General features: G+C 34.1%; 1 protein-coding gene and 2 pseudogenes across 1 annotated transcript; 2 read left to right on the top strand and 1 right to left on the bottom strand.

Annotated features, from left to right (window-relative positions):
* Window positions 1–249: 249 nt before the first annotated feature.
* On the bottom strand, window positions 250–3,368 carry LOC149253941 (glucan endo-1,3-beta-glucosidase 14 pseudogene; annotated as a pseudogene).
* A 56-nt stretch (window positions 3,369–3,424) lies between these two features.
* LOC149253940 (benzyl alcohol O-benzoyltransferase pseudogene) lies at window positions 3,425–4,051 on the top strand (annotated as a pseudogene).
* Window positions 4,052–14,479: 10,428 nt separating this feature from the next.
* On the top strand, window positions 14,480–15,163 carry LOC149253939 (benzyl alcohol O-benzoyltransferase-like). Its single transcript, XM_089454634.1, has 2 exons — window positions 14,480–14,911; window positions 15,002–15,163. The coding sequence occupies exons 1-2, from the start codon at window positions 14,480–14,482 to the stop codon at window positions 15,161–15,163; spliced, it is 594 nt and encodes a 197-aa protein (XP_089310760.1).
* Window positions 15,164–17,758: the final 2,595 nt, after the last annotated feature.

Here is a 17,758-nt window from a genome sequence, read left to right as displayed (position 1 = left end):
AGCTCCCAATGGTTCTATTAGTACATGTGACGATTAAGTTTAAATCACATTTTGGATAACCTGCTAAAATTCCTCAGGCTGCCAAAATCATTTGTAAGTACACCATCACAACAAGCAACTGATTCAGATAATGAGTATTACAATCAGTCCAATGTTCTGGAAAAAGGATTGGCTTTTACAATCTTTGATATCCAAGAGGAAGGGATGAGATTGAGTTACTGAAAGCACCTTGCCAATTTTATTGGATGCTCATTCTTGAGGATAGTGACAAGATCCATAGCCTGAACCAAAACAACACATGATCTAACCAGTCAGACCCTCATTTTAATAGTTTATATTGAAAATTTTAGTGACCTGCACGCTGGTATCTTCATGGCGATTTTGGTTTAAAAATTTGAACTATACATTATGAGAGTGATTATAGTGCATAAATTGGAATATAGAAGAATACTTCCATGTCCAATTCCCAATATATGGAAATTTAATGTATGGAATCATATTAAATATGAGGCACAAAAACAAATAATGCATCATACTTTTCAAGTAGCCAAAAAAAAGGAAAAATTAAAGGAATACATTCCCTAGAAGATAAAATGAGTGGAATAATCCTTACTTGGATTAGTAAATGTGACCATACTAGTGCCTTTGAAATCACAATTCTAGTAGTTTCTACTGTGAATCTGATAGTAACTATTCATTGTATATGAAGCACGGGAATGAACAATATTTGGATTATAGTAAGGCCCACCTTGACGAATTGAAGCATGATTTTCACTACCCATCCCACAAGAAAAATCAAAAGACACTTGAAGAACAAACGGATCAAAACTTGGCTTGGCAATGCAATAAAAAACACTGCCAAGGCCTCCCCTTGAACCTTTTGGTGGTCTTGAGAATAAATAAATCATGTTAGGTGGTGGGCTTGCAGGAGGAAAATATGGTGGAGGAGGAGATGCACACCAACCACAACACAATTCTACATCATATAATTTTGAACCATCTGGGTTTAGTAGCGCAAAGTTCCTCTTAGTGGTTGGCCCTAGTTTATGGTTCTCATTAAAAAGTGCAAAAATAAAGGTATCTATGATTCTATAGGGCTCACTGGAGTTCCTTCATTGGAAGTAACATGTTTGACGACTCTAGTGTTGTAATTTCTAGCATTCTTAAGATTCAATCCTATATCATCTGGCTCTCCTTTGGAAGGCCAACCAGTCTCAGAGACAGTTACAGGGATAGTGTCATTGTGAACCAAAGCAACCATAACAGAGTAAATGGAATGAATTTTAGCATCTAGCATATTGTTATAGGTGAACCCTTTTGGATTTGAAACCCCTAGAGACTACCCAAACATCACATAGTCCATTGAAACTTCTTTGGGCTTGTCTTTGTTTGCAAAATAAGGATATGAATTCAACATGAATAGAACACCTGTATCATCCAAGAATTGGAGGGGAGGATTCAAAATTGGTAGCAAACTAGTAGCAAATGTGGAGGCCGAAGGAGGAAAGGAACTTGAAAGGATAGCCATATGGTGTGGAGTAGATACCTTAATATTGTCATCCAAGCCTAAAGAAACCAAACTAGAATGAATGTTTTGTATTGCAAGCACTAGTTCAGAGTCTAATGACCCATAACTATTTGTAAGGACCTCATTCCCTACGGTTATCATAAATATTAAGGTTGAAGGGTAGTAAGGAGAAATCCTCTAAGCCACCCAAGCTTGGCTTGTAGTTGGACTTTCACTTATCCTATGGACTTTCTCATTCTCAAGACCCACAACAACTGCAATGTCTGTGTTGGAAAATGCTTACAGTATAGAGGAATATGAGTTGTAGATCTTGACTCTATTGACAATGATGTTTCCAATCATCTTAGCTACTTGCTTCGGTGATGGAAATTTATTCCTTTTTGTTCCATAGTTTACACCAATTCCAGGGTTTGGTTGTGATGATTCCTCCGACTCATTTTCCCCTGCAATGTGAAATACCAAAAAACATACAACCATAACCCACATTAACCCAATTTTTGGCCTTAATGGATGCAGGAACCCTTCAAATTTCAAAAACCCACATTAACACAACATGCAACCACTGATGCTTCAAAAAACAGAGTATGTATATATATTCAATGGATAATTAAGTTCTTAGATCAATTTATTACCTGTTGAAATCAAAAGAATCGAAATATAGGCAACAACTAGTAGAGTTTTATATGAATGTAGTCTTTGACAATCCATCTTGAACAAAGATACAATCCTGATACCTTCAATGTACCTTTAGACTACTACCCTTATTGGCTTAGAATGATCAAATTTTGAATTATTTGTGCATTACACCCATACCAACTTCTTTTTCTGAAATTTGCTTTTAAAACCGAGACTAAGATATTGTCTAATCCACCCACAGGGATGAGTAAAGTCCCATAAACCTTCTTCTATAACAAGCCTCTGGTTTGAATTAATCAAGTGTATACTATCTAATAACATGAACCCTAATAAGTCTCTACAAAGATGGTACAACACCATACACACCACATCGCTATCTACCATCAAAGCATGTAACAGTAGAACCTAGCCATTATAGATAATTAATTAAAATATATTGATATTAAGCATGGTTTATTTATCAGCTCATGAGAGAGGGAGGCAGGTAAAATAATTTTGTTTTGGGGGAATTTCAAGCTTAGCTTTGATAGTGGTCGGGGAGAGAGTGGTTATTTATGTCACTAGATTTTGTAACTAGCATTAACACTATTAAAAAAAAAATATTTTGTAAACTAAATCTCTATCACCCACTTAATCACTTGCACAACTATATAAATTAAATGGTTGGTAAATATGATAAGAATCAATCCATAGTAAGCATCAAAATACTTATCTCACTTTACCATAGAAATTCCTAATTTCTAAATAAGCTTGTTACAATACCATGACCTAATACCATGAGTTATCAATACCACATGCCAAAAAAACTATAACAGGTACTTATATAAAAAAAAATAATTTATCAATTTAATTAAAATGACAAAAAATAATAATTACTTTAGACATAAATCTCAATTTTTAACTTATATCACTTTAAATATTCTGAAAAATTTAACTTATATAGTATTACAAATATTCTAAAACCTTTAATAAAAATTATATCCCTACTTAATAAATATTAATATTTAAATTGAAATTTTAAAATCTCTATCATAAAATAAAACACAATCCTATCAATAAAATTATTAATAATTAAATTACAATTTTAAAAACCCCTTTCCAAAATAATAAACATATGAGACCACGTTGTACTGGTCACATCACCTGATAAAAGGCTTCAATTTATACATATCTCACCAAACGCTCGCTTCGTCGTCTTCCCCATCTTCGATTGCGTGCTTGCGTCATAGTTTTTCATTGATTCTCGATACCTTTGTTTTCATGGCTGCTCTGAATATGAAGGTCACCAGAAAGCCGACTGTCGTCGTCGCTCCTTCCCTGCCTACTCCGAAAGGGTTGCTATACCTTTCCAATCTAGATGATCAACTGTCTTTCAGATTTCATATTCCCGTCATCCAATTCTATCGCTTCAATCCGTCGAAAAAAAGTGAGGATACCGCCAAAGTTATCAGAGAAGCGCTGGTGAAGGTTTTGGTATTTTACTATCCTTTTGCCGGAAGATTGAGAGAAGCGCCCTTCGATAAGCTCCTCGTGAACTGCACCAGCGAAGGCGTGTTGTTTGTAGAAGCTGATGCCGATGTTTCCATGGAGGAATTCAGAGACCTGCACCCGCCCTCCCCTACTTGGCTGATCTGCTGCATGATGTGCCGGGCTCAAAAACTATTACCAATTCTCCCCTCCTTCTCATTCAGGTTAATTCACTCATGCTTTGATGAACTCAATTCATATTCCAGGTTGAGATGCGGAGGGTTCATATTGGCCCTTCGTTTGAATCACACCATGAGCGACGCGCTTGGCCTCGTTCAGTTCTTGAAATCTCTCGGCGAAATGGCGAGGGAAGCTGCGAGGCTTTCGGTTCATCCAGTCTGGGAAAGAGAAATCCTCTGACCCTGGACAAATCCCACAGTTAAATTCCCCCACTATGAATCTGATCAAATCGAAGACAAAGACGGGCAGATGACGAACGTGAAGGAGATGAGGCAGAGTTCATTCTTTTTCGGGCCGAAGGAGATCAAGTCGCTGAAGAGACAAGCAGCAAGGCAAGGCAAGTGCCCGAGCTTTGAAGCTCTGTCGGCGTGTTTGTGGAGTTCGAGAACAAGAGCTCTTATTCGCCCGATTCGACCCACGACTTCCCGAAAACTTCTATGGTGGTGAGAAAAGGAACAACCTTTCTAGCACACCATATTTCCCCGGTGGTGAGAAAAGGAACAACCTTTACCTTTGTGCAACGCTGCAACCACCATAGAAAACAATCGACAATGTTTCCAAAGTCCCTGTAAGGAAAGTTTAGAGAAGTCCCTGTAAGGAAAGTTTAGAGAAGTACATATGCCATTGTAGACACAGGATGCAATCAAACACTCTAAGAAAAAATGAAAGTTATTTTCAATAGATGTCCTACACAAGGGGCATCTCCCTAGTCCCATCAATCCCTACTTACATGGGAAAACACAGGGGGCATCTCCCCGATCCCATCAATCCCTGCTTACATAAATTCTCCCATGTAAGGTTCTTATTTATCCATGTCATCCAGTTAAAAAGTATGATTTTAATAGGGATGTCGATTTTCTAGACCAAAGAAAACTAGCAAGGTTGGTGTAGATTATTGTGAGAGTGAATGAGATACCTGTAATTTTCCGCCACCTCAACCAAATTTGAGTGTAGCTTTCCCGCCCAAGTGAGAGAGTCCCTAACATCGGATCTGCAAAGTCCCGCGAGCCTTAGATTTAGGATATATTCCTCCCACTCAGCAACATAAATGCCAGTTAGTCCCAACATATCCGCACATTTCCAGATTGGATCTGTTCCATTTAGCTATGACCCGTTCCAACATGAAGATGCCTCTTAGGTGAAGGCGTTGAATCAAATCGCCTGCCATATTTTGAGTAGCCTCCACTTCCTTGATGCTATCCATCCCGATCAGAATACGGTTCCCTCTTCCGAAAGTCCAACAAACTCTCTACAAAAACATATCTCTCACCTTTTGGAAACATCTCCATATATAGGAACCCGTGTTGCTTCCAATTAGTCCCAATCTGATCCAATCTTCTATCCTCATGTTCTGTAAGTACTTTGTTGCAACAATTTCTCTCCATATACCTTCCTTGAAGAACCCACACCACATTGATTTAATGATGAGAGCCCACCTGAATAACTTGATGTCTAAGATGCCCCAGCCACCATGATCCTTAGGAATAGTTATATTATCCCATTTGGTTAGGTGGTATTTGTGGATGTCATGCCTTCCATACCAGAGAAATTGTGCCATAATTTGTTTGATCTTGTTGATGACAGTTGCAGGAAGAATGTACAAGTGTGCCCAATGTACATCGAGTTGTTATAGTACAACTTGAACCAAGATGTATCTGCCCCCCAGAGACAAACTCGTATGTGCCCAACCACTAATCTACCTCTTCTATTTGTCTATTATCCACAACCAATATGATAATTTATACTTGTTTGGCTTGATACATAATGGTTGTGTTTGGAAGTTGAACATGCTCCCAATCTCATTAATCTCCCCGGGGTTTCCTACTGAATATAATATAAACAATTTTCCTTCATTTGCCTTTATACTAGAGGCATCCCTAAATCACTGCAAAATGTTACAAAAAAACCTCCATTGTGGGTGGGAAATCATTCCAAAAGCTAGTATGTCGTCCACAAAGAAATTATGAGAGACCTTAATACCTATCGTCAGTCTTATGCCATTAAAAAGACCCCCGAAATTGCCATCTTTATCTTAAGGCTAAGGGAGTCCATCATCAATATGAATAATAAAGTTGAAAGCGAACAACCCTGCCGAAGTCCCCTGCCATCAGCGAAGAAATTAGAGGGGTAGCCATGGATCAGTACCGCGAAATGTGTCGATGAGATACAAGCCATGATCCATTCTACTATAACAGAAGATATGCCAATCTTAGTAAGAATAAGGTGAAGGAAGGCCCAGTCAACACAATCATACACTTTCCAAAGATCCACTTATATCAAAATTGGCTTCATCTTTCTGGTATGAATCAAATGGATTACCTCCTGTGAGTGGTGGAAACATCATGTATCAGTCTGTTATGGAGGAAACCTGATTGTTCCCTTGAAATGTGGATTGAGAGGGTTCCTTTGATGCGTTCCACAATTATTTTGGAGATGAGTTTGTAAGTAATGTTGCATAGAGAAATGGGCTTGTAGTCAAGAAATGTAGAAGTGGCAGATGCTTTAGGAATCGGTGCTAGGAAAGTGGAGTTTATAGCTCCAGTACACGCCCGAGAGACCATGATTCTTCTACCATGTTTAACAAGTCCTCCCTAACGAAATCAATGAAATGAAGGAAGAATTCGACTACCCACCCATCCGGAACTGAACTCTTGTCCTTCACAAAAGTTTTCAGTACCTTTAGAATTTCATCTAATGTGACCGGTCTGTATATTTCCTCGTTCAACTCCTCATTGAACATATGTGGGTAACCATTCGAACCCCAAATCTGATCCTCAATATAATTTCTAGGCCGTTTCTGAAAGAAAGTCTGGAAGTGGTGTACAACTTCACATTGAATCTCCTCGGTAATATATGCTACAAATCCTTCTAGTCTCTGAATTTTCCAAATGGTATTCTGATTTTTTCTCAAATTTGCATATCTATGAAAATACTTAGTGTCTTTGTCACCTTCCTGCAACCAAAGGGCTCTGCTCTTAAGCCGCCAGGTCACTTCTTGTATGTGAATGACCTGTCGCTTCTTGCACTCCAGTGTTTTGAGTGCATCCCAAATGTTTCCAAATGAATTACCCCTCTCCACCAAATTGTAAAGTTTCTCAATTTCCACCGTTATATCCTTCAGCTCCCGAGACATTGTTTTTTTCTTCTCTCTTTCCCACATCCTAACACGAATTTTTAATGCGTGTAGTAAACTAGATAGGAACAACATCGGGGATTTCCCAACCTCTCGGGTGTGTGCCCTCCAAAAATTGCAGACCAGTGAAATGAAGTCCACGTTCTCCAACCAGATTCTATTGAATTTGAATGGAATGCCCAAATGAGGGTGCTCCAGTCTCCACTGTAATACAATATGCATGTGGTCAAAGATCATAGATTTTTCTACCCATGATCGCATACATCCCAGACTCTCCAACAGGATTTCATGTACTAAGAACCGATCCAGCCTTTTACCAATGTGATCGACACCCGCACGACCATTGTGCTAGGTAGGAGTTAGAGTGAGGAGTCTAATATCCAGTAAATGATTGGACTCAAAGCGTTGGCAAAGATAGTCAGCGAAAGAATCCGCCCTACATCTGACACCCCAACATTCATCTCCAGATAAAACTACATTGAAATCACTTACCATAATTAAAAACCCAATTTTAAATATGTCACACTTACAGTCATCCATGCACTTGAAGAATATATATTTTTCATTTTGGAAATGTAGTCTTGATGGATGACCCCGAATATAACAAGTCAAAAAATGACACTCATTGAAGGACTTTAATCGAAAGAAATAATACAATTGAAAGAAATAACACACTAATATAGCGGTCATCGCGAAATATTAGTATTTCTTTAAATGTTTTGAAATTCGCGACTTGATTTGAGTGGCAGTGTATCTAGAGAGTTTGTGTTGTGAATGAAAACGTACAACCCATCATCATAAATCTGACAGCTTTGATTTTATGTTTATCAAAACGTACAAGCGAACATCATAAATCCAACAGCTTTCAATTTTCATCGTAAATCCGCCCGCTTTCATTTTTAAAAGAATTAACAAATATATTTAAATGAATACATCGATTTCAATTATAATTCATTGTTTTGGGAAAAAATAATTTATTTTTTATAAAATCAAAATATTTAAATATGGATTTTGAGTAAATTATGATATAATTTATTATTTATTTTAATTGTTTTTGGCTTAAAAATTAGTTATTAAGTTGTATGGTTCTTAAATTTGATTTTGATGTTTTGGAGCCCAAATTTTTTTAAACTTATTTAAAGCTTCAAATAATTATGTTTTAATCAAAATTTTGTCAGCAAAGTTTATAATACACTAAAATCTTTGTAATTGAAAAATAATTTTAATAGAAATTTGTATGAGAAAGTTAACTTATATTATTGACCAAAGTGATACTAAATAGATGTTAGGTCAATTCTCATTACTCACAATGTGAAGCTAGTCACACCTTGACCACCATGATACTAAGTAGATGCCATGCTAACTAACATCACAGAGAATGTGGAGTTACTCACATGTGGAATTTCAAAAAGATATCAAAGATTCCAAAACCTTAACATTAATTAGGGATTGAGACATGTAAAAACTCTAAGCTTAACCTTAAATTATTATCATATCATGATAAAAATTGAGTTAAATTGGGTTAAACACTAGGTTTATAGGAAACAACTTTGAACGATAAGAAAGAAGTAGAAGATCATCTTAATGTAACAACCATTTAAAACATACATTGTCCATAGAAACTCCATAGTGAGTGCATTTTCTTTATATTTGCACTTATACATATGTGAAAAGGGTAGAGCATATGCCTCTCCTCGAACCTGGATTTTTTATATTGGATTTTTTCCAAAGTACATATTATGTATGATAAGTTATGCAACATTAAATATGTGAATGCAATAAACACTATATATATATATATATATATATATATATATATATATATATATATATATCTATCTATCTATCTATCTATCTATATATATATATATATATATATATATATATATATATATATATATATTCGAACTAGGTTGAGCCTAGGCCAAAGTTATCCCCAATGTTGGATGGAAGAACAATCTCTCTACTAGTGGGATGCTATGATGCTATGGGTAGATTGTTCTTCCATTCAACATTGGAATTGGATGTATTTTGGGTAGTTGGGATAAATGTTATTATACTCTTCCTAGTTTTTATCTTTGTTATCATACTCCCTTCAACATTAAAATTGGATGTGTTTTGGATAGTTGGGATAAATATTATTATTCTTTTCTTAGGTTTTGTCTTTTTTGTCACACTCAATATTCTCATGGAAACCCTAAATTCCTCATATAAAATATATATATTTTTTTATCTCTATATATAAACTAAATATTATTTTTTAATTCTCTAAAAGACTTAAATTCCGTATATAAAATATAAAAAAAATTATATATATATATTATATATATATATATATATGTATGTATAAACTAAATATTATTTTTTAATTTTAAAGGAATGAAAAATAGCAAATTAAAATATTAAAAATTCTTTTTCCTCAACATTAAGGGTAGGTGAGAAATTTAAATATAACTAATGAAAACGAAATATAAAAATATTGAATAAAATAATTAAGATAATTTAAATTAGGGAAACAAAATAATTTATAGTATTTTTATAAAAAAAATCAATTAATACTACTGCATTAGTGTTAACTTTATTTTATATTTTGTATTTTGAACGGTATATAAAATATACATAGTAACAAGGGGCTTAACATATGAAAAATCAAATCTTTTTCTTTTAATTCCAAATTAAAATTAGATTATTATTAATAAATTATTTAGGAGAGGTAAAACTCATTAGTAAAAAATAATATTATAATACTTTATAATTTATAATCCAAACACACTTCCTCAACGGAACATAATAAGATAAAAAAGAATACAACTAACTAAAATAATTAATGTTAGGTGAGAAATTTAAATATAAGTAATGAAAACGAAATATAAAAATATTGAATAAAATAATTAAGATAATTTAAATTATGGAAACAAAATAAATTTATAGTATTTTTATAAAAAAAATCAATTAATACTACTGCATTATTGTTAATTTTATTTTATATTTTGTATTTTGAACGGTATATAAAATATACATAGTAACAAGGGGCTTAACGTATGAGAAATCAAATCTTTTTCTTTTAATTCCAAATTAAAATTAGATTATTATTAGTAAATTATTTAGGAGAGGTAAAACTCATTAGTAAAAAATAATATTATAATACTTTATAATTTATAATCCAAACACAGTTTCTTAATAGAACATAATAAGATCAAAAAAAATATAACTAACAAAAATAATAAAGACCAGTGGAAGAGGATTTTTGGTCGAGAACAATATCTAGAGTTACCTCCTTTGTTGTTGATGTTTGCAATGGAGATTCTTAACCTGTAAATAGGTTTTGTTACAATATTATGGGATAATACCATGGCTTATTAGTACCACATGCCCAAAAAAATCATAACTCACTTGTTTATATGTCATTTTTTAATTAATCAATTTAATTAAAAGGGAAAAAAATAACAGAAAACTATTTTGGAGATAATTCTTAAGATTTGATTTGTGTATATTGTTATAAATATTCTAGAATATTCCTTGGAGGTTAAATCCTTCCACTTAACGCAACCATATAAATTAAATGGTTGGTAGATTCTCATAGAAATTAATCCATAATAGGTAACAAAAAACTTATTACATGACACATCTCATAAACTAATTAAATTATAACTTTATTATTATACAACTTGACTGGCCTAATGGTTAAGAGCATGCGTTTCCTGGTAAGAGGTCACATTCAGAGGGGGGTATATTATGTATTCCTTTGTAGACTTTAGCAGTTAAGGGAGGTGGGTCCCTTGTCCCAGAAACAAGGGGCTCTCATACACCAATTTGGTCTATGTCTGAGACCTTAAAATCAAATATATTATTTCTAGCAATTGCACCAGATGTTGGAAAGGAAACACTGTAAGGCATAAATTAGAGAAGAATAACATAAGCTTGAACACCTACTGATTCTATACCTTAAATGCCTACTATGTGGCAAGAATGAAACATTGAAGCACTTGTTCTAGTTTTGAGAATATGCTCATTTTAAGGTTAGCCCCTCCTTGCTCTCATCTAATATTCCCTCAAAGATTTAAGTATTGGGAGATTCTCTTCCTCGAGCCATGGATTCTCGCACAACATAGTACTAGATTAGAATTAGTATCTTATATCTTTGGAACACAACAAAGATATGTGTATCAAGTGTTTTTTAGCATAATGCCGATGTACTTAACAATAAGGCTAGCTTATTTTAGTAAGATGACAACTCCACCTTCGGTTTCTCTACAGCCTCTTGAAGCCTTTATAAGGCTAGCTTATTTTAGTATAAGTCTTTTTTTGTCTTTTTGAACTCAACAAGTAAATACTAGAGTAGAGCATTATCAAAATCCTCACCCCCAAAAAAAGTATCACCATTTTTGGTCTTTACCTATAATAAAAATCTAACAAGGTTACAATAATTTGCGTGATAAAGCAGAGAATGAGAAGAAATAAATAATGAATGTAAAATAACCTAACATCTCAAGAGAAGGAACATGCCTCGAATACACCATTGGATATTTCAACCACAGGTACATCGAAGTTCCCCCACAAAGATTAAACACAACAACTAGGCCCTCCTTCTCATTCATGCCATAAGAAAGGGATGTTGCAGTAGGCTTATTTATGATTATTTTGACATCCAATCCTGTAATTTCACTAACATCTTGTGTTGCTTGGTTCTAAGCATCATTAAAATAGGAAGGGATAGTAATGACTGCATTCGAGACAATCTTTCCAAGGTATCCCTCGATAGTTTTTTTCCTAGGTCAAGAAAACCTAGGCGTAGAGATGCATGTAGACCAATGTACAATGCAAAAGTGAAGAGCTAAGGTGACATGAATGGAAAAAATAGAGCACACATTTCTTCTATGTGATGAACAATGCTTTTCATAAAATAGTTATTTAGCTATTTGACTATTGTGCACTCATTTCCTTTGTGTCGAAATTGTATGTTGCACTATATGATGTCCATGTTGATCCATACTATTGTACTTATGGTTTTCCATTTGAACGTTCCTCTACCTCACTTTCTTGTCACAGGCCACCTGCGACCATATTTAGAATTTTCAATGTTCATGGTTGCGGCCATATTTAGAGTGTAAAATTTGAATAAAATGTCTACACTTTGATCCTATATATATAAGAAAATAACAAAAAAATAAATTTAATTGGTTTATATAACGTGTATATAGTTTTTTAAACTTTTAAGTACTTTATATCTATATAAAGTTGATCATATAAGATTATGTTATTTAATATAGACATCAAAATATTTTATTTATGGTTGAGAGTGAGAGTGAAATATTTTTACCACTTCTTAGTATGGTCATAAAGTGAGATTATTGATGTTTGATTATACATTTAATTAAACAAACCAAACACTTATATTCACTTTTGTTTTTTTACTATGTATTTTATTTATTGTCTAGAGTGAGTGATATATTTTTACAACTTCTTCTTAGCATGGACATAGAGTGAGATTATTGATGTTTTATTATACCTTTAATTAAACAAACTAAATAATTATATTCATTTTTGTTTTTTAATATATATATATATATATATATATATATATATATATATATATATTAAAGGGATACATGTCAATTCCAAGTTGAACATGGGCATACTTACACATCTCTTTGGGTTGTAGAATAAACCTCTCGGCTCAATTAGTATTTATATTTCAAATATATGATTTTATATTCTTGCTAAACTAAGGCAACCATATAAATTAAATTGTTGATAAATGTCCATAAACATGAAAACATTTAGCTCATGATACATTTCACATTGCCAAAATTTTAAAAAGTCATAAAACTTAACTAAATTAATTAGAGAAAGAATATATATATATATATATATATATATTATATATATATATATATATATATATATATATATATATATATATATATATATATATATATATATATATATATATATATATATATATATATATATATATATATATATATATATATATATATATAATCACAATATCAAAGGTCAGGTCATTCTCATGACTTAGTAATACCACATGCCAAAAAAAACACAACTCTTATTTATATGACACATATGAATTTGACATTTTTTTTAATTAATCAATTTAATTAGAAATGTTGAAGAAGCATAACTACTTTTGAAATAAATCTCAAGTTTTCATCTATTACTACAACAAAAAATATTCTAAAATATTTTGTAAATTAAATATCTATTATTAAAATAATTTTAAAATATTATGTAAATTAAATCTCTACCATCAACTTAATAGCTTGCACAACCATATAAAACACTTACCCTCACTTTATCATGAAGATTCTTAATTTCTAAATAGTCTTTGCTACAATACCGTGGGCTAATACTATGACTTATCAATACCACATACTTGAAAAAACCATAATTGACTTTATATGATACTATTTCACATGAGAATATTTTAATTAAAAAAAATAATTACCATAATTGACTTTATATGATACTATTTCACATGAAAATTTTTTAATTAACAAATTTAATTAAAAAAATAAAAAATAAAAAATTATTTTGTTGATAAATTTCAACTTTCTAAATATTCTTTGTTACAATACCATGGGCTAATACTATCACTTATAAATACCACATACCTAAAAAAAACCATAATTAACTTTATATAATACTCTTTCACATAAGAATTTTTTAATTAATAAATTTAATTAAAAATACAAAAAATAAATAATTACTTTGAAGATAAATTTCAACTTTTGATTTATGTATATTATTGTAAATATTTTAGAAAATTTGAGATACATATAATATTATTGGCAAATGTTATAACTTATCAATACCACGTACCTAAAAAAACTATAATTGACTTTATATAATATTCTTTCACATAAATTTTTTTAATTCATAAATTTAATTAAAAAAAAACAAAAAAAACTATTTTGTTCATAAATTTCAACTTCTAACTCATGTATATCACTATAAATATTTTAGAAAATTTAACATATATACCTATATTCTATAGAAAATTTGACATATATACTAATATGTCGAAAATTTAACATACATACTAATATTTTAGAAAATTTGGTAAGAAATTTGACATATATACTAATATTCTAGAAAAATTGATAGGGATTAAATCCATTCCACTTACTTTAAATTTTAAAAAGCTATTGTAAAAGTAAACCAACTTATTCAAGATACTTATTAATAATTAAATTTAAAATTTAAAAATCCAATATGAAGTCGCCTTTGTTGTAGATCTTCCATGGTTAATCTTTCATTGCTAATGGTTATATTGGTCACATCACTTGAGAAACACGGGCTTCAATTTATATATATCTCTCCAAATGCAGGCTTCGGCGTCTCCTCCATCCCAAAAGATCTTTGCGTCTGCAACGCACTGCATCCTGCTCTGCTGATCTTCGATTGCATGCTCGCTTCATAGCCTTTCATTGATTCTCCACACATTTGCTTTCATGGCACCTCTGCAAATGAAAATCACTAGAAATCCAGTTATCCTTATCGCTCCTCTCCTACCTACTCCTAAAGGGTTGTTATACCTTTCCAATCTAGATGATCAACTGACTCTCAGATTTCATATTCCCAACCTTCAATTCTATCGGTTCGATCCGTCGAAAAAGGGTGAGGATCCCGCCAAAGTTATCAGAGAGGTGCTTGTGAAGGTTTTGGTGTTTTACTATCCTTTTGCGGGAAGATTGAGAGAAGCGCCCTTCGGTAAGCTCCTCGTGGACTGCACGAGCGAAGGCATGATGTTTGTGGAAGCTGATGCCAATGTTTCCATGGAGGAATTCGGAGACCTGCACCCGCCCTTCCCCTGTTTGGCTGATCTGTTGCATGATGTGTCGGGCTCGAAAACTATTACCAATTCTCCCCTCCTCCTCATTAAGGTTAATTGATAACTCATTCTTTGATGAACGCAATTCATATTCCAGTCGAAATTATGTTTTTTTAACGTGTTTCTTATCATGATATTTCAGGTAACGCGGTTGAGATGTGGAGGGTTCATTTTCACCCTTCGTTTGAATCACACCATGAGCGACGCGCTTGGCCTCGTTCAATTCTTGAAAGCTATCGGCGAAATGATGAGAGGGGCTGTGAGGCCTTCAGTTCGTCCAGTCTGGGAAAGAGAAATCCTCTGACCGCAGATGAATCCCACAGTTAAATTCCCCCACTGCGAATATGATCAAATCAAAGACAAAGACGAGCAGATGGCGAACGTGAAGGAGATGAGGCAGAGTTCATTCTTTTTCAGGCCGAAGGAGATTGAGTTGCTGAAGAGACAAGCAGTAAGGCAAGGTAAGTGCCCAACCTTTGAAGTTCTATCGGCGTGTTTGTAGCGTTCGAGAACAAGGGCTTTCCAACTGTTGGAGGTACTACACGCCTAGGACCTTCATTACTAGCACATGCAGACCCTTAGTTAGAGAATTCACTGACATTCAAGGCTTCAACATTGGAATCTTCACTAGATTGGCACCTTTGACTGTCCATGCATGCATGGAACTACATGCAAGATCCTTTCTGCATGATTTACTCCCTGATTTTCGCGTCCTTTCACTCCGCAACTGGCTAGTTCTCTCTGGAACTTGTTGTAGGTGTCGAGTCCTCTCATTGATCACTGCTATGGCGCATTACCTTGGGATCTTCGCCCAGTGATGTGTATTAGTTGACTCTCATGTAATATATCATGAGCATTGTAACCTATTTTATGTTAATCAATAATTCTTTTTGTTCTTTCAATTTTTTTTAGTGTTTTTGCTCTGTAAAGCTGTGTGTTCAACCTTTACTAGCTAGATTCATCTTTGCAGGTTTTCTAACACATTTACATGGTATCAGAGCCCATAGGTTGGTAGATGAAAGGCGCACCAGTACTTTATTTTTTAGGTATTACAACTTGTATATCGAAGATCGACAGAAAAATGGAGTTTCCTAAAGCATCAATCCTAACACCGTACAACTATCACGAATGGAAGGAACAAATGGCCGGATACCTTCGTCAGAAAGGGTTATATAGGATTACCATGGCTGCATAAGTGGAACCCACTTCAGCCATAGAGAAATCCAAGTACCTCGACCGCATGGATGAGTCCCACGGATCCATATGCATGTGCATCTCCCCAGAGTTGTAGTTTCATCTATCTGCCTGCAGTACTCCCAATGAGATTTGGAAAAAGGTTGAAGAACTCTATGGGAAACAGGATGAGATGAAAGGACATCTACTCGAAGTGGAGCTACTCTCATTGGATCCATGAAACTATGACAGAATTCAAGACTTCTTCACCAAATATAATGATCTATTGCTGCAGCTCAAGGGTTGTGGAATTGACAAATCCAAGGAGGAGAGTCGCCAAGTTCTCTCTATTATGTCAAAGCTTGGACTAGAATACTCTGTCTTTGTGTCTACATTTCATTCAGTAAGGCTCGCAACAAGTAAATCCTACACTATGCCTTCTCGCAAAGAGTACATGGAGTCCCTCACTTTTGAGCAAGATAAACTCATTGGCATGGGGAAAGTCAAACCTCCAAAAGCACATGCACTTGCTGTGCATGATGGAAGCCATAATAAAAATCACAAATCTGATTCAAATCAGAAAAATCAGCAGCAAAAAGACAAGGGAAAAGCGCATTCCCATCCAAATAAGGAAGGGTACACCAAGCCCTTCAATGACTCCTCTGGTTCCAGAAATGAGAAAGGGAAGAAAGGAGACAAATGCACCTACTGTCATCGAGGATTCCATCTGGAATCCTCTTGCATGAAGAAACAAATTGACCAAATGGCAGAAATCCTTCAGAAGCACAACCTTGGGGACCACATCCCTCAGGGCGCTAAGAAGAAAACTGAGGATCCGCCACATGGGAAAGGTAACAATTTTCATGCTTTAGTTGCAATTAACTCTTCCCCTGATGCATGGATTATAGATTCTCGTGCATCACATCATAAGGTTGCTGCAAAGGAAGTCTATTCCTCTTTGGATGCATGCAAAGTACCTCCCATCCCCATGGGAGATGACTCACCTATTGAGGTCACCAGAAAAGGTAGAGTAGAACTTTTACACGGAAGCTTTGAAGATTTGCTTCATGTTCCAAAACTTTCGGTAAATCTGCTTTCAGTTTATCAGATCACTCATTCCGGCATTGGAAAGAGAGTGGAATTCACTCCAGATGCAATGAACATATATGACCTACATAACATCTCCAAAATTGCAATCGGTGAGGTAAACGATGGAGCTACACTGTATACATTTTCTAAATTTATTGAATCTGAATCCTCCTTATTGCTTACACATGCTGATGATAGTAGTAGGCTTTGGCACGAGAGGTTTGACCACTTAAATTATAGGTATATGCAACAACTAAGAAAGCATGAGATGGTGGAAGGCTTGCCAAATATCAGTTTCTCCAAAGGAGTTTGTGAAGGGTGTGTCCTTGGCAAATATTCTAGAGAAACATTTGACACTGGTAAGACTCATAAAGCATCCTCTCCTCTAGATTTGATCCATAGTGATCTCATGGGGCCTTTTCCTCATCCTTCCATCAACAAAGCAAGATATGTTCTTACATTTATTGATAATTTCTCACGGTACACTTGGGTGTATCTTCTTAGGGCCAAATTTGAAGTTTTTGTGCACTTTGAAGATTTCAAAGCACTAGTTGAGACACAGTCAGAGAGAAAGATCAAAGCCCTCCATATAGACAATAGGGGGAATATGTTAACACAACACTTCAGAACCTTTGCC

Source organism: Pinus tabuliformis, chromosome 7 (genome assembly GCF_031772625.1).
Source record: "Pinus tabuliformis cultivar Carrire ecotype Pingquan chromosome 7, CPIR1, whole genome shotgun sequence".
Classification (NCBI taxonomy): Eukaryota; Viridiplantae; Streptophyta; class Pinopsida; order Pinales; family Pinaceae; genus Pinus; species Pinus tabuliformis.
This window is presented reverse-complemented; position numbering and strand designations above follow the sequence as displayed.